This window comes from Lonchura striata, chromosome 20 (genome assembly GCF_050655825.1).
Source record: "Lonchura striata isolate lonStrDom1 chromosome 20, ASM5065582v1, whole genome shotgun sequence".
Classification (NCBI taxonomy): domain Eukaryota; kingdom Metazoa; phylum Chordata; class Aves; order Passeriformes; family Estrildidae; genus Lonchura; species Lonchura striata.
The window spans coordinates 8,972,527-8,997,300 of NC_140722.1; the positions used below are offsets into that span (position 1 = coordinate 8,972,527).

A 24,774-nucleotide genomic window follows, 5' to 3' on the forward strand; every position below is an offset into this window, starting at 1 on the left:
GGACCCAAAAATATTATCTTTGCACAAAAATTACCCCAAGGCTGCAGTGACACAACATCTGGAACCAGCACAGCACCAACGGATCAGCTTTGGGGAGTCACTCTATGAAATTACACCTGTGGAACATTTATTTGCAGCACAAGAACCACGGCACAATTTGCTTTTCCTAATTCAAGGAAGCGTCTCATATACAACAACAGCAGCTACGTATCCTCAGGATCCTCGCTTGGCCCTACACTGTCCAAAAGCTCCAGCCCAGCCAGGTGGGCAGAGCCCAGGTAACACATTTTCACGTGGCTACTGAGGTTCTTCTGGGTGCCAAAGCCCTTCCCACAGCAGAGACAGACAAAGGCGCGCTCGCTCGAGTGCACGGACAGAAGGTGCCGGGTTAAGTCTGTCTTGTCACGGAACAGCTTGTCACAGTTAGGACACTGCATCTTCTTACAGTGGAAGTGGATGGTCTTCTCGTGCCGATCCATGTTGGATTTCAGAGTGAAGCTGGCGGGGCACTTGGAGCACTGGAAGCGGCCGAGCTGGCCGGCAGCGGCGCCGTCGGCGAGGCCGGGCCGGGAGCAGTCGAGAACATTGAGTGGGAAGAGCATGGAGAAGGCGTGCTCGTGGATGTGCTCCTTCAGCTCCTCAGCACGCTGGAACACCCTCCTGCAGAAGCCACAGGTCAGCCTCTTGGCCAGGGCCGAGTCCAGGAAGGTCCCACTGGTGGTGACGTCTGTGTCCTCAGACCTCGGGAAACTCGAATCTGAAACAGGACCATGGGTACACACATGGATCAGCCTCTTCTGGTATAAAATAATGACAGTTTAAAGATGTGTTTTCCTCTCTGCTTACCTGAGTCAGAGTTATCGAACTGCCAAAGTGCCAGCAATCCATCAAAGGCAGCCTGCAAGGGAAAAGCACAGAGAAGTCAGGGCAGGCATTTACAAGAAGCTCTCCTGTAGGCAGAGCTGTGACTCCCATTGCTGTCACTGCCTTCATCCCTTCTCTAAGGGAGGCTCAGCTGTTTGACCTGACAACTCAAAGTGCCTTTACAAAGCTTTCACTGCCAGAGCAGTGAACTGGGCCTTTATCTTGCCTCAAAACACCTTATCATTTGGTGTTTTGAAGACAGTAATCAACATCTCTGTTTAAGTCACAGATAACTACTCAGTTTCCAGTCTCACTAAGCATCTATAGCTCCCACTCAGGCCAGTGGGAAATGCTGGACTGGATATTTTTAGTTGATACAACAGAACTGGAAAATTCTCTCTTAGCCCTCCACAGGTACTTTTCCACACAGGAGAGCCTGTAGAACACAAACACCTTCTGCATAGCTCCCCTTCTGCAATGCCCTCTGGCACTGCTGATCCAAATTCTAAATAAAAGCTGATTTTATCTTATTTTTTCCTTATAAATCCCTTGCAATATGCCAGTGTGTGGCAGATGGCAGCCCTGTATGAGGCAGAGGCATGCTGCAGCCCCGGCAGGTCTGTGCAGACCAGCTCACTTTGCTCTATGGGGATGGCAAAGCAAAATCTGTGTTTTCCACCCATTTGTTTAATAGAATATAATTCAAAACTATTAGGAACAAGAAATGCTGCAGAAAACTATGGATTTTAGGTCAAACTTCCCACTTCTGTAATAGAGAGAGCCAGCACACTTCTGTCTGAATTTATACAGCTACAAGAAACCCAAATGTCCTACACCAGAAGTGAGCAATGGGTAGCTGAGGTCTCATGCCATTATTACCTGCTAGTGTGCAGTGCTGTGCAAGTGAAGGGATTTACAATAAAAAAGGCATTCATATTTAAAAAACCCCAGAGGCTTTTGAACAGAAATTCTGCTGAGGTAAGACAGAAAGACTAAAATTGGGACAGCACCAGTCCTGACCCTCAACAGACTTCTAGTTTTAAAACAATCTGTATTTTTAAAAAAAAAAGCTCACAGATTGAAGTATAAGGTATTAGATCTTTCAAAATACTCCTAACTGGGGAGGATTTGATCAAACAGACACCTTTGCATTTCAAATTCTTTGTATTTCCCCCCCCCCCCCCCCCCCCGATCTTACCTGGGTTGAGGAAGGCACTTCTCCTTTTATCCCAGTTTCTGGTGACATTTCACCAGAAGAGCAGATCCTGGTGGGGCTCTGAGTGGCAAGGTGTGCTGAAGGCAGCGGGGGAGATGGTGCTTCCACTTTGCCATCACTTTCACCCCCTGAAGGATTCGAGCTGGTGCCAGGCCCTGGGGAACACAGGAAACGAATCTCACCCACGTGAACGAGCACCAGCTGGTGGCTTTAAAAACGGCCTCGCAAAGGCAGCCCCAGCACTCGCAGCTCATCTTCTGTCAGTGGGAGGGAATGCAGCAGGACAGGGATGCCAGGCTTTTGGTCTTTCTGGTTGATGGGTTGTTTTTTGTTTGTTTGTTTTTTTTTTAAAAAGCAGCCTCCCCACCCAAATATCTGTGTGTACTGGAGTGACGTTGCAGGGCTCAGTCACTACAGAGTCCGTCAGAAGATGCACAGTGCAGCACAAATATCCACATTTCTCTTGGAGAAGCACCATTCTGAACACATACACTTCCACTTTTAAGGAAACTTCAAACTTCATTCCACTAAATTTCTTGAAAGTTTATGTCACAGGTTCAGATCTCAAGATCTGTCCGTAGTGGTTTATTTAATATCGGACTGTCAGTATTTGATCTCAAAGTGCTTTACAAAAGATGGAAAAACGGATTCCTGTCACTCTATATTTAGCAAGGATGGAGGTTCAAATATTTGTACAAAACTGTTTGATTATACCTGACAGTCATTACAGTCTAAAAATCTCCTATAATTCAAAAGGAAAACATGCCGTGTCCGGCCCTCGCCTACACTGTAGCAACAGCCAAATGGAAAACAATATTCCAGAAACTGCCCTGAGTATCAATGACAAAGCTAAACACAAATAAAGACTGTGTCATCAATATCATTGTACATTACAAATTGTTATACAAACTTTAGCACATGCCTTGACTGAATATTGGAATGGCATACTGAGCAGGTTGTTCTTTTTGAAATGCAAGGCGGCAAAGCCAGAAGCATATATGGCATAAAATAAACAAATTTGTATTTAAAGCACTCTATGCCCTAAGGGCTTTTTCACTTTCAGCAAAAAAAGAGTCTGATGGAAACCTTCAGGGATATAAAAACACCACTTTTTAATGCAGCTACAAATAACAAGTCACAGTTTACACTGTGTCCGAATACAATGCGCTGTGATCTGGGTGACAACAAAGCACTCGAGTGAAACCACACCAAGGTTTCGAAATGTGAACAATCCCAAGCCTTAATTTTATCAGCTATCAAAGGAAATTCTGCTCTTGTGCCACAAGCTGGATGTTTGATTTGCTTTCCTCTGCTTTGATCACAGATCGATATCTTTCCCAACTGAGTTAATGCTGGGATAACAATGCTACAAGGTTTCCTTCAGGTGCTGCTCATCTGTTGCTGTTGTCATTTTTATGCAGGACAACAAAATGCCAGAAATTCAAGATAGGAAAGATTCATAGGAAAAATTGAATTTATCAGTATTTCTTGATAGAAACTGTTACCAGGAATCCAGCTTTACAGGTCCATAGCAGAATTCCTGGCTAGACAGACACAGGTTTATTTTTTTTACCCTTGAACATCCCAAACTGATTCAAACTGCCCCAAAGGCATCTCTGGGTACACTTCTTTGAACTAATGGTATTTTAGCACACAGTAAAGATAAACCAGTGGGGCCTGGCTTGATGAATTCTTTATTAGCTTGAATTTTTCCCAGAGTTTCACAGGTTCCAAAAAAACCCTCTGCACTTAATGCAAAAACCATGGCTAATGAACAAGCAATGAAATAAAGCATTGAGAAGCAATAAACTATCATCCAGGGTATACAAACACACAAAGATGTACAACACAACGAAGATGAGTTTTCAAACAATAATCAGTATTTATTTGGTTTCAACAACTGCAAGTAACACACGAAGAGAGAAACCCACATCAATGACCCACACTTGTACACAAAACCACAGATTTATGTCCATTCTGACTTGCAGTGTGAGAAACCTTTTTCCCTCCTAAACTTGTACTAAAATGACTTTTAAGGCAAAAGTATTTTAACTTCTAAATCAGAAATCAAAACCATTTTCCTTCAATCAGCTCCGCACACAGAAAATGAAGGAGGGGTTTAACAATATTTGTGTGAATACAGAATTCTTGTGACAGCTGGACAGTAAAATATTGTGCAAAGGAGAAAGGCAAAGTTATTATATCTCATTTAATATTGCATCCATTCTCCCCTAAATCTTCTTTTACCATGTACGAAAATTCCACACCAAACTGAATACCTTTAACTTCTTCCTGGGAAAGTTGACCACTGTGTAAAATGTATTTCTTAACATCCAGTGCAAGGATAAATTATTGGCTCCAATGAACCACTAACTAAAAATAACCTATTAGCTGGTTTGCCCAAAAGAAAAGGGGTCTGTGTACCACGTAATCACTTGGACTGGAAGCTTCATAGGAATTGCTTCTATAAACAGTTTCAGATGCCACAGGGTAAACAGGAAAAGCCAAACTTAGACATATAAAAAAGCCTTCAAATGTGCTATTCTGAAATGTGGAAGTCACCCTTTAAGGGAGTCATCCCCCCCACAACAATATAAAGTTTTCTTTTTCTTTTTAACAAGAAAACAAGGATGCAAACTAACCACCTCATTTTCTGATGAAAATTAAAATTCTCGTTCTCTTGATTATACTTGGCAAGACCATCTCAAAACATTCGACTGAAGCCTTTGAGACTTCTGGCCGTGTGATGTAACCGTGCGGAACAATGCTACCAAAGTTCAGGCTCATAATAGAAATCAGACATTATTAAACCAAGGAGCTCTGCAGAGCAGCTCTGCTGGAGTGGAAATCACAGAACAACCACCTGCTTTTGGAGACAAACCAGGAATACATGGCAAGACCAGGAAAATTCTCATGTCTTATCTGAAAGGCACCCCCAGCAACAACCCAGGCAGGTTCAGTAACCAACAGTTCCCCAGACGGCCTCGGTGTTACCCATGAGTAATTCACACATTTTTTTCTGCAAAACCTGCGTGTTCCAGGTTTCTGAGCAGCATATGAACAACGTCAATCTTGATCACAGATCATGAACATCAAATTCTCCCTTCAGCTGCAGGTTATCTGGCAACTGTGCTACCCAAATGGCAAGGTATTTAAGTTTTCCCTTCTGATTTTAAATGAGTTTGAACTGGTTAACTTCAGAAGTTCACCATAGTGATACAACACCCCCCCACACACATTCTGGGCTTCATTTTCCACCAGCAGAATGTCAAGTTCATACCTCATATGATCACATAATGAATTAGTTAAAAAGAACATGTGGTAAAATGAAAATCTTGGGATATCCTCTAATTTCTAAAACAGGAAGAATTATGCGGAAGAGCAAGTGAAAACTTTTAATGTGTATAGTAACTAGGAGAGTAACATCCCCTTTAGAAATAGCTCATCCAGATTTTAAACATGTTTAACACCCTCTTTACATCTGTCCACCTCCATTAAGTCTTTTTCCTCCAGAAAAAAAAACCAAAACAAAACAAAACCTGAATACTTCTCCTTGAGGCAGTTAGGCAGTTATGTACTGCAGTGCTTTGTAAAAGGAGATAATTCAGTGATAGCAGCCAAGATTAAAAAACACTTCACTTCTTTACAGTCAGAAGAGACTGATCACTTGTAATCCCTGAAATTAGTGCATTTCTTTTCAAATCAAGACAGATGAAAACCGCTGGGTTTGGTTCTCTTGTTAAATTCAGTCTCTTTCACTGTGCTCCTACCTACTCCCTCCTCCTTTTTTTTTTTTTTTTTAAATATAACCCAGGAATTAAAATGACTCAACATCCTCAAATTGTTTTTGAAGAAAAATGTCAAAAAACACCTACAAAGCCAGCACCAACCTAGACCGTGCTTTTATATCTCCACAATCTTCCTACCACTTGCTTCACTGTCATTTTATACACCGAAAATTCTCATCAAACTTGATGTCCTGTTGTATTCAGTAATGACCACTTAAAAGGGAATCATATATCACAAGATCTTTTTCAAGTGATTAAAATAAATTGATACCTGTGAATCTGAATAAGATGAAAGAAAAATATGTCTCTTAACTCCTGGCTTCTATCAAAATCCTCTTACCAGGCCACAGCCACATCCCTGACTGCTGTGAGAGCTACAGACCAAGCAGGAAGTCTTCCTTTTGACTTGGGCATTTCACTTTGCTTCCATAAAGATGAGATAATTGAAGCTCAGCTGAATGAAATCCAAGTAATAGTGAGAAGACTGGAAAATAAGGACTGCAAGTACAGGCTGGACAGGACCCCCTGGGCCATGGCACCCCTCAGTGAAATATCAACTACCCCCTTTTCTAAATGTATCAAGCTTTATTTTAAACCCAGCTGGTCTCCTGCCTGTACCATGCCCATCCTCAAACTCTGCTTCACAGGTGGTTGGGCAATCTCTAATTTTTAACCCAGATTTATGACTGCTTCATACACATTTATCTTTATGTCAAGTGGTGCTTCAGTTTTTAAGTATAACCTAAAATCCTCCAACAAGGAGAAGGATGATGGATAGAGGGCAGCCCCGTCATTATTCCAATTTATCAAGACAGAAGATGAAATTGCTGATTTCACCTGTCAGGAGTCAGAGCCCCGAAGCCGTGGTGCATCCATCACCCGCGGCCGCACACCGATTCAGGCTCCCACCCTCCCTGTGCCAGCTCAGGGCACTCTGCTCCCTGCACCCAAACCCTGCCACTGAACTGAGCCACATCTGTGCTCTTCCACTGCAACTGAAGGATTTTCAACCCTGAGGCCCAATCTGAACTGTCTAAATCTGATTAAACTGGAGATCCTTTGGGAAGTGAATTACTGTGAAAGAAACCAGAACACTGCACCAGCCATTTCCCACAAATATTTAAGCTACAGAATAAGGTACAGAAACTTCAAGGTTTTTTGATTTTTTAAAAAACAATCCTATTGTTCAGACATGAGAAGTGAAAAGAGACACTAAGTCTGACACTGCACTGTGTAATTATTTCCCTTTGTCACACAACTCCAGGGACCAGTTGGCCACTTGGACGGGGCTTGGAGCACCCTGGTCTACTGGAAAGTGTCCCTGCCCATGGCAAGGGGCTGGAAAAAGATGATCTTCAAAGCCCCTTCCAACCCAAAGCATTCTGAGATCCTGTGATTCATTCTCTAATTCTATGGCCATTAAAGTTATCGATCTTTCCCACTAAGGAAGCTAAAAGAAAATAGAAGAACAGATATCCTAAGTGAACTTTTCATTCTATTTACATAGTCAGTTTTCTCACCATAGATAAAGATAAACCTTTTCTTCTGGAAATGAACATATAGTACTCAGAAAACTGTTGCTTTCTCTATTCTATTTCGCAAATGATGTGTCTTCTCAGAGTATTATTAAAATACAGCATTAATAATTTCTTTCTTTATGCACTAGAGAAATAGGCTGCAATGAAGCAAACAAAAAATAGGCTGAACAATCAGCTGTCCACACCTAATGGTTCACATTAGCTGTCTCCAACAGATCACCAGTAGAAAAACATTAATTTCCAGGTGCAAGTATAAGAAAATCAATAGTTGCTCACTACTTACAAGTCTAAAATTAAACTGCAAGAAGTATAGATCATGCAATCTACAACACCCCAATTGTTACCACAGACACAGGAGCAACATTCAAGCTGTTCAACACCGATCAAGTCTGGATTCAAAACCCTTCCCATAATGACTCAAATATTTTGTATTTTGTTTGTAAGTACCATTGTGTGAGATGAGAGAAACAGAAATTTGACGGCAAGCACTGCAGGCTGAATATTTTCTTCTATGATTTAAGCAGTTAACAATAAAGTTGGATCAGTATCAGACTAAAGTTTCCATATTTTATGGAAAGTGGGATTAAGCAGGACTTAAACCTGGATATAAACACACCACCAGCAACAACAAACGAGCCGGTGACCTGTATTTACTTGTCATTAAAGATTTCCCTTAAAGCGTCACTCAAAAATTTTAAAAAATAGAAAACACAGAAGAAGGCCAACTTACGGGAGAGCGAGTGCGTGCCTTTGGGGAGGTACTCGAAGAGCAGCGAGCTGTCCTCGCTCAGCATGTCGGCTTTCAGCGACAGCAAACTGTTCTTGCTCATCAGGGCCGCGCGCAGGTTGGCCACGGTGGCGGCCTGGAGCGCGTCCTCCTTGTCCAGAGCCAGGGGCTGGTGGATGTAGCTGGACTCCCCTCCCAGCAGCGCTTCCTCCACGTTGGTGTAGGGGTCCGGCCGCTCCACCCTGCTGTCCGAGCTGCTGGGCTCCGTCCCGGCCGCGTCCGCGCCTGCAGCGGGGAGATGCTGTCAGAGACACGGGAGAACCACCGGGAGCGGGACCGGGACCGCCATGGATCCGTGAAACGCAACCAGCCATGCAGCAGCGCTTGCTTTGGCTTTGCTTTTCACGTGGGAGTGCTGCCCTCACCCCCCTTTTCTTCCCTCATCCCCATTTTCCTGCCCTCATCCCCATTTTCCTGCCCTCATCCCTCTTTTCCTGCCCTCATCCCCATTTTCCTGCCCTCATCCTCATTTTCCTTCCCTCATCCCCATTTTCCTTCCCTCATCCCCATTTTCCTGCCCTCATCCTCATTTTCCTTCCCTCATCCCCATTTTCCTTCCCTCATCCCCATTTTCCTGCCCTCATCCCCATTTTCCTGCCCTCATCCTCATTTTCCTTCCCTCATCCCCGTTTTCCTTCCCTCATCACCGTTTTCCTGCCCTCATCCCCGTTTTCCTGCCCTCAGCCCCATTTTCCTGCCCTTGTCCCTGTTTTCCTGCCCTCTTCCTGCCCTCATCCCTGTTTTCCTGCCCTCAGCCCCCTTTTCCTGACCTCATCCCCATTTTCCTGCCCTCAGCCCCCTTTTCCTGACCTCAACCCCCTTTTCCTGTTCTCACCCTGTTTTCCTGCCCTCATCCCTGTTTTCCTTCCCTCACCCCCCTTTTCCTGCCCACAGCTGGGGGTTCTGTTTTTCCAGCCCCTTCCCTCCTGCCCCACCAACTGGGCTTCATCTCAATGCCACATGCTATGAAAGCAGGGCAGAGGATTTGTATTTTACCCACAACCTGGATGAAACTATTTATTTATCTTAAACTAAGATTTCAGGATAGTATGCTAGTACTGAAATTACATTAAAAGGTTTAAGTTATGTTTTCTCCCTAATTTTACACTCCAGTTAGCCCAAATTTTCACGCTTTATTTCTTTCCCATGATGAAGGTTTTGAGAAACCCAGTAATAAACAGCCTTTAATAGTGGGGTGCTGAGTATAAATCTCCAGGGGGACACTTCTCTAAAAAACACACAGCAACCATTGGTTCCCAGCATATATCACAGGGTAGGTTTTATACAGAAATGTTACAGTTGAAACAAACCCCAAAAAAACCAAATCAGCCACTTCATAACATGTAACTACAAAGAAACTGTATTTAAAAAATAACATATTAGTAACAAATATATCAATTACTGAACCCAAACAAAACCAAAAAAGCTATGATAAAGTAAACTCCTTCCTGTGAAAACACAGTTTGTCTTTGGATTTTTGGGGAGGTCTAATTGAAGAGCTTCCTTTGTTTGAACTTTGACTCTCTAATCATCTTAAATAATTTATGTATTTTTATGTAAAGGAAAATGACTCCTCTCTATTCTTCACACGAAACAACAAAAATTACACACAAAAAGGGCTGTTAGCCCATTTTAAAACTGCATAAAACCAATTGCAATTACCTACTCCACAATCTGCAGCAGCAAACACAGCTGACACACTCAAAGCCCAGCTGAGCACCTGGCAAACGGAGCTGAAGCTTCCCAACAAACTTATGCCTTTGTGGCATTTCTCCTATCTCTGTAGAGGGGGGAAAAATCCATATCCAAAGAGAAGGCACAGATAATGAGCTATCAGATGGAGAAAGAAGCTGTTTTGCAGATCCTGAATATTTTATTGCCTCCTAGTTTAAAAGAGATTTAAATCTTAATGCAAGAGGGAACTATTAGAGCTCAAACCAGTGGTAGGACACTTACAAAATTAATACCTGCTGCTTTCATAAATTCACTTTGCATTCTTCAGGGCAAGGAATTCAGGTGCTGTCCACACACAGCACTGCAATAAACTCACTCCTGTACAGAAACTCAGGAGAAGGGAGGAGGCAGAGTGGGACAAACCAGCCCTTGGTTTCCACAACTTCAAACCAGGGCAAGGCATTAATCTGCAGAGCCTTATTAAAAAATGCTAATGAGGACACTGGTACCATGCCCACCTCCTGTAACCTGGAAAACAGCTGAAGGAAGATCATTATTTTTATCTCCATTTCACAGGTGGTGGCTGCCAGAGAAAGATGTGGGAACTCGCTCAAGGTGCCCAGCCTGTGGATACAGGAGCAGCCAGCAAATTTCCCAGTCCCAGCTCAGGGCGTATCAGATTCCAAAACATGCTCAGATTGGTTTTACTAAGCTGCACTGTTCTGCTAGCACATCCTACTGCTAAAGTTGTTCCTTTAAAAAACAAACAGCCTCAAAGCAAACAATAAGGAAAAAGCAATCATAGGCAGAGTGCTCCCACACCGTGGAGATGTAGGGAATGCCCACGGCTGGGGGCTACAAACACAGTAGGAAGTTCATAAATGTGAACTACCAGAGATGCCCTCTGTTTAAAACAAACCATTTTTCCTCCTCCATCTGTGTTTTGCTTGTATAATTTCATATTATCAGCTTTATTAAATTTTAGTCAAGCAGAAGAATTCAAATGCTTTGGATTTTTACGTATTTTGTCATTCCTCCATCAGAGGCTCACAGGATATCTGCTTTTCTAGATGACAATGAAGGTTCTTAAAAAACAAGCCAGCATGCCTACATAAAGGAAAACTACAGGACAGTAAAAACCAGCAGCTGTTACAAAAGGTGGTGAAGGAAGCAAATGGAAGTTTAGCCCATTAAACTGGTAAGGTACCAGAGAGCTGCATCACATCAAAACCACAATAATACCACTGTCCCACTGCCTACATGGGGAATCACAGCACATAACTCAGGCCAGTTTTGTGTTTGCCCACAAAACTGCATTCCCAAATAACCAGGCAGGCAGGGAATCACCTTGTGCTTTCTGCACTCCTTTTCAGAGCCTGTTACAGCTGCTGATTGACAGTTGCCAGAATTGGCTGCTGCCCGCTGCATATAAACACTAATTGCTAAAACACACACAGATTAATTGTAACCACAACAAGACATTAAACGTTCCTCAAAAGCCAAGATTAGAGACAGACAGCGAAATAGATGCTTCAGAGCTTCCAGTATTTATAGCTGATGTAATCTAATCAAACACACATTATGGCAAAATAAATATCCACTTAGTCACATAAGTACTAAAATACTCTCAGCACACCAAAACCCAAAAAATGCACCAAGTTCCTCTCCACAGCGCCTCCAAAACCACTTCTCTTTTCTCTAGAATGCAGCTCCTTTTAACAAGATTTAGCCAAAGAATTATATGAATCGAAAGCATCCGTCACTTCCCAGTAATCCAAACTGTTTACTACAGCGCTTCAGCCCCGTGTAAACCAGGCTTTAGTCAATGAGCTTCTATTCTGCAATTATTCACTGCCACGGGCCCCAGAGCTCCATCCCAGCCCTCCAGAGCTCGTTTTTCACCCTGCTGGGACAGCCCCTGCGACTGCAGGGCTCCACACGCAGGAAATCCCGAGCTAAACACGGGATTAATGCTGCTCGGAAAACTGAGCTCATTAGTCTCTTTAGCAAATCATTATTTTGCAGTTATTCTATTACACCAGCCTACTTTCCAAAACACAGAAGCTTTAGAAAAGCTTTCTTAAATTTGTTGACTTGGGTGAATATTTTATTGTTAGCTTTTATTATCAAATAAAACACAGAGCCTATTTTTTGACAATTTTGGCAACAGTACTTCAATATAATTCTGAAAACAACAGTGAAGTTCTTACCTACACATGAAGCATCACATAACAGGGATAAAAGGACTGCAAGCACTTTCTCACAGACATCACCCATCCCAGCTGAGCTCAAAACATGCTTCATTCCCAGCCACACAGACCAGGCAAGCTTTACAGATCCATGAAGAGGAATAAACCTCACACCAGGACAACAAGAGCAGTAAAATATTCCCAAAACACCCAGGGTTGCTACTGTGTGAGCTCTGGAAGTCCCAGGAATGGGAAAAGCAAGTCGCACTAGTCACAAAAAATCAAGCACTACAGACATCTGGCAGCCCCCTGGAAAGGGCTATGGCACAAATCAAAGTAATGCAATGTACTAAAAGTATCCAAATGTTAATGTGATAATTTATTTTCAAAGATCTAGTAAGAAGCTGACAGTAAAAAGCATTAAACAAAGCCCAACAATTGAACAAAACACACATGCCATCTCAGCAACAGCAAGGAAAGGCTGCATTTTAAAGACTCCATTTACTACCTTAATGAATTATTTTAATACGAAAGCTAATTTTTTCGCTTGTATTTCTTCCCCCTGCTTTTGTCATTTTTTCTCATTACAGCTTAAACTCAGCTGTTACCAAAGTACCTCCTCAGCGTCTGCTTCTCTCACACCACTTATTTCTTGTTTGTACTGTGTTTTAACCTTCTGAGTAAACCCCCAGTGGGGTTTCCCAGACTCCCAGTGCTATTATTCTCTTTCATAGTTGTTTTTTTTTAATTATTTTTTCCCCTTTTCATCTTTTATTTCTGCTCTCTCATGTAGACAGCTGAACATCTAGAAATCAGTAGCTGGAGAACTAAAGCCATGAGAAGGGAGAAAGGCATGAATAAAAGCCATACAAGGTTGCATCTGCTGCTGGAAAACTCAAAGCAGAAACAAGCTTTATCTACAAGAACTAAAGGCAACCTTTTGCAAAGTTGCTCTCTCTCAATATTGCTCTTTTCATTACAGTCTTGAGGTAAGAGGGGATCAGAAATCTGTCATCTTCTCCTCACAACCCCGTTCAGCGTGGCAGGAGCACAAAGCAGGATGTTCCTCCCTTGGTGGCCCCAGTCTCTGGGGTTGTGTGACAGAGGTGACCCTCAGCCACAGGCACGGGAGTCCTTCAAAGGAGGGCAACAGTACCTCACCTACCACTTACAGGGCTTTAAAGCAGCTCCTGTGTGTTTCTCCACAAAATTCAGGAATCTTTGAGGAGCCCTCCCAAGCAGCACTGGAATGCAGGGGTGTTTCATGAGCCATCCCTCCAGCACACCTTTCTCAGCTGGTGGTCTCACCCCTCAGCACCTGGAGTACACTCTCTACAAGTCCCACAGCCTCCAAGGACAATGGCAATTCAAGCCACATGCCACAAAAAGCTCCTGAGCCTCTCCCGTAGCTCACCCCACCTGCAGGACCCAGTTTGGCAGAATGAGGGTGGAAAGGTGAACTGGAGGGAAGACACCTCCGGGTACAGGAGTCCTGCTGTCAGCAAGGCAGTAACACAGGAAAGTCCAGCCTGGAGAGAGGAGCAGCTGGACCTAATCTGAAGCGGTGTCACCATCAGATAGAGGAGCAAGAAGTCATCCTGACCTAGGGCAGCATTACTGCTCTGTCACCTGGGGTCATCTTTAAGAACTGTAGAATAAATCAGGCTGAAAGTGACCTCAGAGCTACTTTTAGAGTAAGAGTCCAGTGGCTTGTACAGCCTAGCTGTGCCATCAGCAGGGAAGACAGAGTAAAACTTCCCAAGGTCCTTCCTTCACCTTTTGACCACTTTGTGAAGAATCTCCTCCTTTCACCCTGTGAAAATCTCCCTTCCTGTAACTCATATCCATTACCTCTCATCCTTTCTCAACCCACATCTGAGAAGGGTCTGGCCCTGGATTATCCACCTACTCCCCTTCTCCAAGATTTTAAACCAAGCTGTCTCAGTCTCTCCTCACACACATCATCTTGATGGCCTCAGCTGCGCTTGCTCAAGCTTGTCAAAGTCTTTCTTGGCCTGGAAATGCCCAAAGTGGATCCTGTACTCCAAATGCTGTTCCTAAGGCAGGCAGCCAGCCTTCCCTGGCTGCGAGGGCACACAGGCTCCTCTTCAGCTCCTTACTCACCAGAAGACATTTTCTGCAAAGCTGCTGTCTCTCTCCTTGGCTGCCAACCCAAACTGCTGCACGGGGTTATCCTGTGCCACAAGGAGGACTTCACACTTGTCTTGGTGGAATTCCTGCTGTGCCTGGCACCGCTGCCTTCCAGACAATCATCCCTCCCAGCCTGGTGTCATCCCACATCCCACCACACAAGTTGTTAATGAACCAAGCATCAGGCCTGGAAGCAGCCTGGGATGGATGTAGGCACTGCACTTCCTGGGGCAGATGTTTTGGATCTCCTGCACACAGCTGGATAATTTTTAGTGTGATGGAAAACATAATTATTTTTCTGTTTACATCATGACAAGGAAAAAGGGAAGAGGTCCCAGCATCAGCAACTTCTCCCATGCCAAATTCCTGCACCCTCCCCTGCTACCCCCTCAGTGGCACCAAGGCCACACGTACAGTTGTGATTGAACTTGAGACAGGAACTAATATGCTAAAAATAAATTGATTCATTTAAAAAAAGTTATATTTAAATGCAGATCAGTTCTCCTATCTGGTTCTCTGCATGGTCACACAGAGATTTTCACCGGAACAACTGCGGGAGAGTGTGGGGGTGCAATGAAATACCAAAGCAAAGTGGGAGCCACTTAAACTCAGCTTTTGTTTCAGGCACACTGACAAAATGTGACCCAAAAAAACTTAGGTGAAATAAAAGACTTAATTTTCTGAGGTTCTTCAATCTATCTGGGTCAGGTATCTGCCTGACAGTTGATTTTATCTAGAATTCCAGGGATGATGTTTCTTGTGTAAGTTTAGGAAGGTTTGGCTTGATCTCCTTCTGTACAAAGGCAATTAATTTTTAAACTCTCAGGGAAAAAAAAAGAAAAAATAGCTTTCATTTCATAATGTGGTTTTTGATTGGGAATTGAAAAAAAAAACAGCACACAGGCTGGCAGAAAAATGACAATCTTTTACCAGCTGCTAAAAATATCCTTGAAGTTTGTATTTCAGTTCCCTCCTCCTTTCTAACAGAAATCTTCCAAAAGTGTTTCACAACTCAGTATTTGTTAAGCAAACCCCAGCATTCTCACCCACTGCAATATTTACATGGGGAAGTGATGCCATGAGCTATATTGGGTTTGATTTGCACTATTTTACAACCATAACAGCAGACATGTGGATACAATAAATGTGCACAGCATTCAGAATCAGCTCCAATTTCCTCAAGCAGGAAACAATCAAGCAAACATAGATATTTAACCACAACACATATGATCATTAAAAACTGCCTTTATGTTGAAGGCTGTAAGATATCTTAAGTGAATCCTTATGGAATAAAAAACTTGGTCTCCTTCAGGCTGTGCTTTCCCAACCCTCTTCTTTGAGGTTTGAGCCCTACTACAGCTTCTCCACCACAACTCAAAGCAGGGTGACCTGGGACTGTCAGGATTTGAGTTCTGAAAAACACTGCTGCAGGAAAAGTGCCAATTTCCAATGCTGCTCCTGTTCCTGCAGGGCTCAGGAGGAGCCCATGCCAGCTGAGGCTTCAATATAATTCTCCAGCCTACAGCCATAGGATGTTCACTCTCTGTGTTTTACCAACAGAAACATTCTCCTCACCAGCTCTAGAACACTCCTGCTAAAATAAACCAGGCTTGTTCTACACAAATATGACCTGGTTTTATGTTGCTATTCCTGCAGCATGTTCCAAGCACAAGTGTACCCCTCATCTTTGTCTTATCAGTGTACAAATAACTGGAAAATTCCCTCCACTCCTCCAGGCACCCGGAAAAAAATAATCAATTTTCATCTCTTTGCCATAATATTTGTTTTTCTACCATTGAATCAAATTCTGCAGACACTTTCCTGTGGTCAGCAAAAGGAGCTCCTGGTCCAAACCCTGCTGTTTGTTGCTGCTCCCCCACCTCCTGTCAGTGACCTCAACTCAACTTGGGTTACAGAGCAAACCTGGCCAACTCCTGATCTTCAGAAAAAAAGGCAAAACAGAGAGAAATGGTTAAACTGGGTAAGTTAATTGTTTTAGAAATTATTCTAAAGAGGGATAACACAGTATCCTTCCAGAAGCAGGAATGACTGGGAAGGGCAGAAATACCTTAAGCCACTCATTTCTCCAAAATATGCAGAGAATTGTAGAGTAATTTGAGACTATCACTTTAACAGTACTGCAAGCTTAACCTCTTTTTCTAAGTCTCTTAATTCAGGCAATGAAAGGAGTAACACTATTCCCTGCTGCTCCTCAGGACAGAGGAAGACACAAACATGAAGGGACAGAAATAAAACATTCAAGTACCACATTAAATATGAATATTAGCACTCGTGATATGACAGAATGCTGAGTTATAAACTCTGAAAATCCTCAGAACAAATATTTACCTTTTGAAACAAGTGCCTTGAAAAAAAAAAAGAGTATAAAAAATTAATCAGAGGCCAGTAGAGAAAAGCTTGGGTTTGATTTCCAGGCATTTCATCTTAAGAATAAATTCCTACTACAGTTTAATGCAAAAGCAGTACTGCAAATAAGGAAATTAAAGGCTTGAACAGGGCTGATTGCAAAGTAGGAATAGAATTTATGTTAAAATGCTAAAAGCTTATTGATTTCTCACTCATAATTTCAAAGGAAGGAACAAAAAAGGGGTAAAAAGTTTTTGAAAAGCTGAGATCTCCTTAAGGAAGAGCACGAGGAACAAATAAAATAGTGAGAAAGGCACTTGAGAGAGGGAAAATGCCTCTGATCTTTGGAGTTAAAGCAGATTAACAGAATCAGAACTGCTACCTCGGGGAGGAGGAAGAGGAGGAGGAGGGCTTGGGAGCCTGGGGAAAATGGAATGCAGGGTGGGGAAAGGAAACAGACACTGAGCATTGAGCTAAAGCTGGTTTAGGGTGGAACCATTTTAAAGCCAGGGTGTAGCCAGGGAGTAAGTGTGTCTGGGTTTAAAGCAATGATTTTAGTTTCCAAACTTGAAAATAACCTGACCTAACCCTTCAATAAAAGAAACTCCAAAGTTACTCCAGCAAAGATTTTATTCTAATAACTCCATTAGCCTGAAGCCGTGGTGATAGAGATAACCTGAATTATTCACTGAGCACCCTCTGCAAAATTCTCAATGTGGACACAGATCAGTGGTGCTCAGGGTTGTTTTTTTTTTTTTTTTTTCCCTTTGGTTTTACATTTTGAGCAACTCTCAGCCACCTCCACACAGCTTCAGGCACACCAAGAGTTCCAGAGAGGGTCCAGAAACCTGGGCAGCTCCTAAGCCCGAGGAATGCAGGCTAAGCCGATTTTGGGCTAAGAAAGAATTCAGGGGGTGGCATAAGAGCACAGAGCTGTAACCCCTCCTTGCCTGGCTGCATCACTGCTCAGCAGAGTATCAAAACATCTCCCCAGCAAAACCCCCTCAACTGTAGCAAAGATTTTAACACCTTGCACCATAACTGCAACGTCATGGCTGTAAAAGAAGGTGGAAAAATGCAGTAATGAACTTAATTTTCCAAGTGGCAGGCAATTTGTAGTTTACTATTACCTACCCTCAAAAATACTCCAACACCTTTCCAATAAGCTGTTTTAATCCAAAAACATCTATCCTGCTTAAAAAGTGATCTTTCCAAAATTAGGCAAAAAATAGGTCTAAGAAACAAACTAAAAGTGGGAAATTATTAAATTTTGAGCCTGTGTTGATTTTTAGGACATCAGACATTCATCTGACAACCGAAATTTTATCCAGCTCAGTTTTCAGTCATGGCTGTAGCAAACCATTAAAACACCTGAAGTTCTCCCATTGCAACCAGGACTCAGGCCATGACAGGGGTACTGGAGACTCCCTCTCTTCAAAGCAAAATCCATTTAAAATAAGAGTAACTGACTGTTTTCTGTCCCAGTGACTTTTCTGGCTGGATTATTTCAACACTGCCTGCTTCCAGAACTTCTCTTAGCACCGCCTTCAATACATTCACTTTTGTAGAACAGAGCAAAGACCTTTACCTGAATCCAGAGTACCAACACCACACTCATCTTTTCCCCCTTTTGTCATTTTGCAAAATATGGATTCCTCTAGTTGGGCCAATATGCTTGCCAAATACCACAACGGGAACAGGGGAATTTTCAAGGGAATTATTTAATAATGACTTGAAAATATAAATCAAGGGACGATCTGAAGATTTGCATTGACAAAGGGACAGAGACACAAAAAGCTCAGTAGCTTGCTGAGAAAAAACAACTTTGTTTCAAGAATAAAACCATCCTGTACAAAGGCAATCCACACATTCACCTGCCTGTACTCAAGTCCAGACACCTCACCTGCAGAAACTTGGTTGAGTTCATCTTGAAGGAGTCCTTCCTTGCCTGCCTCTGAAGCCTTTTGCAATGTAAGCTCCCTGTGTGATCCAACTGTTCAGCATCTGTGCTCCCCAACAGCTCCTGTAATCAGAATTTGCTCTCTGGAAACCAAGACACAAGAAGGGATGGGGAATGTTGATGACACCAGCTGTCTCCAGGCTTCCTGGGGAGCAGAGCCACACGTGTGGCATTGGAAAACCAGCGACTTCAACGGCTCCTCAGCAGCAGGGAGGAAACTTGGGCATAATTAAAGATTTCGATGGGGAAAACATTAAAGGAACTGTGAGCTCTGCAAAGTCAGAAGGATACAGCAAAGTCCTGTTTGTCCTTCCCATGGAGGTCACGAGTCTGGGCTTACTCGAGTCCTGAAGCTCTTCTTAACAGCACACAGCAATTCCAATACATATATTAAAAGAAATAAAAGAGTTCCCAAATTGTAGAGCCTTTAGAAAGGGCTGCTCTGTTTTTAAAATAATTAGCTTCATTTCACAGTCAATTGGCACACAAAAATTCACTTGCAGCTTTTGGGTGCAAACACTCAGAAGATGTGTGGGAGTACTTCCTTGGAAATAAATTCCTGAATCATAACTACCATGCTTGAACTAACACATTAATAAAGGCGTCAATAAATTCTTCAGAAGACACCCTTCAAGTGACAGTTTTCCATTACATGAAGAGGCAAAACCAGCAACACTTTGCTGGCTTAACAGTGAAGATATCCATTCTCTTTTCCAAACACCACCTGATCCTGTAGTCCACACACTCAGGACATGTAATCCTGAAAAACTTTTATCCAGCAAGGTTAAAGGAATGGGAAACTAAGGCAGACAAAGATGTTCAAGGCACAAGACTACTTCTGAATTTCATAAGCATCTTTGATATGAAAACTAGCAAAGACTAAAAACCATGCTTCTTTAGAAAACCTATAAAATTCAAGAAAAAGGGATTAAATAAAAGGCAGACCTGTTCTTTTGGCAAGTCCATGGAGGAAATTCTTCTTGGCTCAATTATGAATAAAGTTATTATTTATAAAAGCCCATCCTTCAGTTTACTTTGGCGAACTGCTGCTTCAAGTTAATGTGTCTTGATGAGGAAAACATATATATGAATGTTTCCTACAAGGAATGACAGACTGACATCCTGAACAACCCAAACAGGATGAGAAAGACAAAATGTAATGTGTTTGATGCTAAACAGACAGTCCAAATTAATAAATAGAGACTAGCATGAAAAGATGGTGCTCATCAAGCTTTGTGCTTGACTGACACCACCCTGAGAAACTGAGAGCTGAATCACAGTCCCAGTCCAGCACCTCAGTTTTCCATTTACTTTCTTCTGCAAATCCTATTTGATCATTCTTTCTTGGATGAAAAAGACAATCTGCATGGCAGACATTAACAATCTCTTGCTATTTCCATTATGTTAGATTACCATCAGTATGATTACCTCAGACACTCCTTTTTATTTTAATCTCCAATGTTGTCAGATTGCAAAACTCTCCACAGCACCCCACCAGCATATGGGAAATCAACGGATTCATAAAGAATTTTCTTACCCTTTCCACTTAAATAAAATCTATGTCTTTTTTTGAGATGTCATTGATTTGTATTTAAACAGTCTACTTAAATATTTGGGACACTTTAATACACCAGCCTGTACTGATAAGAATGTTTTTCCCACTGAAAGCAGCATCATTGCTGAGTGTGAATGAGCTGAGTTGTTTCAAAAGCAAAGTTTCAGTGACAGCAATGTGCTTCTTTGTAATGTAACAGGAATTAAATAATCCTAAATATAATAGAGGAGTAGGAAGCGTATTTTTCATTGTCAAAATCCTGCCCCAAATAATCACTGAATGTAAAGGGTGATGCAATGGTTACTTGCAAGAGTCCCCTTCCAAAACGCTGCTGAAATGCAGTGCTGTTTGCAACCAAGACCAAAAGAGTACCTTACACAATTTCAGGAGGAAGACTGAGCTTTGAAGAAGCTTTTCCATTTCCAGAATGCAATGTCTGTGTTAGCCCAGCAGCAGAGAGGTATTTGTAAACCACCCCAGTGAACCCAGCAAGAGCTTTCAGCCTTAGTAAGCAGCATCTTAAAATAACTGATAGGATCAGAAAAGTGAACGAGCCTTGAAGAACAGAGAGTTAGTTCTAGGTAACTTTCTTTCCTCTCAGTTACTTCTGAAAGAACATTCAACACCCATTTCCTCAGTGAGTGAGCAGCTTTCCATCTTAGCTTTGTACATTGCTGATAGGGACACTTCTAAACAAATGAGGTAAAAGAGAGCCCTAAACTATGAAGTCTGTTTTAAAAAATGAAACCTGACATGACTAAATCAAAGACAACTTCAAGCTGAAATTTAAACACAACCCAAATACTTGTTACAAGTGTCTGCACTGTGTCATTACCCATTTGCACACAACAAAATCAATTATTCTTCATACTTAGGAGTCAAGTATGCAACACCCCTACAGCACTGATTAATTCTAACAGGAGAGGGAGGAACCTGGAGTACCAAAATCCAGCCTAAGCACTACCCTGTAGCTTAGGATATGAAGTTTTCAGGAAAAAAATCTCCTATTTGTTGGATATGGGAAATACCAGAAGACCCTACTGCTTGCAGGGCCACAGACAGGGATATTTTTGGGGTAGCAGGATTGCTTTTACTTCACAGTGAAAGAGCAGCAGCCTCACCTGAGTGCCCGTTTGATTTCCCCCAAACCACAGGTTTACCACACGAGAGGCTGCCTGTGGACAAGATGTCCAAGGTTAACCAAAACTGAACATGCATGGATCTCAAATTCTTTGAAATCATACTGAAAAAAATCCCCAAAGACACCACAACATGACCTACAACACAGGCAGAGCTTGCAGAGACCATCCCTGCTGCTAAGCTCACATGTACTCATTCCACAATTTCGGGCCCCACAATGCAGAGGAACCTCCCTGTCCAGCAGGGCAGAAAGGAGAATTTCACCTGCATTCACCTCTCCAGATGGCCAATATGGGGAGCCCAGGAGCAGCTCAGTCCCCACACCCCCTTCCTGTTCCTCATGGACACACTGCTCTCTGCCAGCTGCCACTGCCAGCACAGGCAGCCCCAAAACCTGCTCATTTTGGACAGCAACAAGTCTTGCCATTCATTTTTTCCTTTTCTTTTACCAGCACTATTGGAATATTGATACTCCTCCACCAACCACCACCATCCAGTTGCCCTTTTCCCACCAATGAAACCACCTCCTTTATTGGAAACTGCATTTAAGGCAAGATTTGGAACAAATAATTTGTTGTGTCTGCTGACAGTGCTGTCTCAGCACTGCACTGAGTCAAGCCCCCGAGCCATCTTCCTCTCATCTGTGAACAGCCACTGCAATTTAATTCTCTAACAATTATGAATTAAATAATCTAAGTTTCATTCAGCTTCCAGTAATACAGTCTCTTCTGTTGTGCACTATTTTCCATAAAAACACTCAGTCTACACCCAGGTTTCCAAGAGGATCAGAGCTGCAGCTCTGTTTCTGCAACCACTCCAACATGTCTGGTTCACTCCAGGTGCCTCCAAACCCACATCCCTCAGCCAGCACAAGTGATTGAGCTGTTTTTATGGGATGCCATGGAAAATGAAAAAGTTGCACGAGAACAGAGACCAGGTAATCCATGCTGAGTCTTCACTCAAAACAAGGATAAAATACACGCATTGCAAAAATTGAAATTCTTCATAAATCACTGTTGCCTTAAATTATCTCGCATTTTTCTTCTAACTGACGTTGTTTAGATTTTATCATCAGCTAATTAGAATAATTATATGCAATTATCCTGCTGCAGCAGATAACCATAAAACATAATAAATCTCAAGACATTTGGAGAGTTACTGCTCAATGAAAACCACATTTAAACTCCAGTAGGTGAGCAACTTCAACCTCCTTCTTCAGCCCATAAAGACTTTAACGACTTTCAGTACTCTTTGTATTGTTTTTTTTTATCCAAATTTGGCAACATAAAAGCCTATAATCTCACACACCCTTCTCCTGGCTGACTTGGATTCTGGTATGCAATGAAACACAGGCTAACTCACAGCACAGACTAAGTTCTTGAAGTCAGCTTGAGAGAGTTTACTAATACACTCTCATAAGTCCTTAGAAAAAACCACCAAACTCCTAGTCCAGAAGCATTCCTGAATCTATTTATTGCCACTGGTTAATGAATCAAATGGGACAGTTATCTTGAGACAAAAAAATAATTACTGAAGATTCAAAGGAAGTCAAGAAAACAGTTTTCTCACTGGCTACACACTTAAAACGCAGCCACTTGTCTCAGACCACAAGAAGCCACACATCAAAATACACTTGAAGCCATAGTGGTGCCTCAGAAAAACATGTTGTTCTTGAGAGTTACTAAACACTTATCCTGCCATTACCAGCAAAAAGCTATGGTGGTTTTCTTACCAAAGAGAAAGTGACACCTGAATATCAGGAAATTCTGAAGATGCTATCAGTAAGACTAAATTACACCTGCGTGTGTGGTGTAATTACATCATCAATATACAGTGAAAGGAAAATTCTTCAACCTTGACATCAATGTCCACACCTACTAAAATAAATTATTTTAACCTTTCCTCTCATTAATCCCAACAACTAGAGTGGTGGTTTTGGGGTTCAAAACCAAAACAAAACCATCATTTTTATATGAGAACCAGCCTCCATTCGGGCTCCTCACTGAACCACACAGTGCTTGGTGCTTCTGAATTGCTGGCAACACAAGTTTCTACATTTTTGTATTTCTGGCAAGCTCCTGTTTCAGAGGCTGATAAGATCATCCCATAAACAGATCTAATTAAGTCAATGCTTTCAGTTTCATCCCCAAAAACTGAAGAATGACTTACTTGGGTCTCGACTGCTGTACGGCCATCCTGAGGCAGGTAAAAGCGGCAGCACAGGAGAATTTGCCCTGCTGTCATCCTCCACTTGCTGTGTAATATGTCTCACAGTTTCTTTGTTTTTCCTGTTCTTCCTGCGGCCTGTGGGCTGCCAGCCATCCCCCACTCCTTGCTCTGAGAACCCACTCTGTATTGCAGTATCCTTGGCAGAGTGCAGCTCACCCCCTCCATAATGGGACGGTGACACCTGCTCCTCTTTGATACGCAAAGACCCATAGCCCATGTCACTAGCCCAGAGAGACTGGGACGAAATGTCTTCGTGGCTGTCTGGTTTTGGTTCTTGATCCTCTTTCCCATAACTACTCCCTCCCTCGTGGCAGCTGGCAATGGCTGAGTCCCCAGAGGAGTTTGCTGGGCTCGTTCTCCGAGCCAGCCAGGGGGATATACTCCTGCCAGCCACCACCGCCGAGATCAGAGCGTCCGTGCTGCTGCTGGAAGGGGCTCCCAGCTCATAATCAACAAGGTCCTCCGAGGCATCAGACTTGATGCTTATGTCCAGAGCTGCTTTGATGAAGTTGTGACAGGCCTGCACGATGTCTGTCATCTGCAGGTAGCTGGCAGCCGACATCACCTCGATGACGTTCCTGCTGGTCAGCGCCAGGTGTGCGGAATACATGAAGTCAATGATTGCCTTAAAGCCCTGGGCGGTGACGATGTCCAGGTGGGTGACTGTGGCCTGGTCAGAGGTTTTCTGCACCTGGCAGTAGAGGGTTTTGAAGTAGCGGCTGCTCCCCAGGAGGACGTTTTTGTGAGCTTTGAAGATCTTGCCCTCCACGATGATGCAGACGTCGCAGAGGATCCCGTGCTGCCTCTGCTCGTTCAGCTCCCGCAGCAGGTGACGGTAGTGGGAAGCAATTTCCATATCTTCCTTTCGGTTATTCATTTGGAGATCTTTATGTTTCCTCTTCCACAAGTCCTGCAGGGGGAAGGAGATGACAGAATTACAAAATCCAATACAAGGCTGACACAAACCCCAGGTTGCACCAAAAGAAGCAAGAGGTTCATCTGGGAAGAGTGCCACAACTACAGCTACTACCTGCAATGCCTCCACATTCCTTACAAAATGCACCTTACTTTGGCCAGACTTCAAAAAATTTACATTAAAAAGGACTAGATTTAAAGCCAATCCTCCAGTGGCTCATAATACCCCAGAGCAAACGTTTCTTTAAATTACTACAAAATTGTAAAAAAACCCATCTGAAGTAACCAGAGAACAACAGCTGTCAGTTTTTACTGTGAATTTGTTGAAGTTTGGTTTTGAAAGAGATACTGCACTTGAAACCATGCTCAGATGCCCACAGCCTACTGAGAGGCACACTGTA

At 42.8% G+C, this 24,774-nt stretch overlaps 1 protein-coding gene across 14 annotated transcripts in view; it reads right to left on the minus strand.

Moving 5' to 3' along the window:
* ZBTB46 (zinc finger and BTB domain containing 46) overlaps positions 1-24,774 on the minus strand; it is a 50,681-nt gene that overhangs the window by 10,831 nt on the left and 15,076 nt on the right. For 7 of the 14 annotated variants that reach the window (XM_077786999.2, XM_085558165.1, XM_085558166.1 and 4 more), the window contains 5 exons: positions 23,399-24,368; positions 8,137-8,418; positions 2,063-2,235; positions 847-898; positions 446-757 (listed from right to left, as the gene is read on the minus strand). In XM_077786999.2, the coding sequence (XP_077643125.1) occupies positions 446-757; positions 847-898; positions 2,063-2,235; positions 8,137-8,418; positions 23,399-24,368 (1,789 nt within the window). The remainder of the gene's footprint in view (positions 1-445; positions 758-846; positions 899-2,062; positions 2,236-8,136; positions 8,419-23,398; positions 24,369-24,774) is intronic. The other 7 variants (XM_085558169.1, XM_085558175.1, XM_085558170.1 and 4 more) reach the window with 1 other exon arrangement.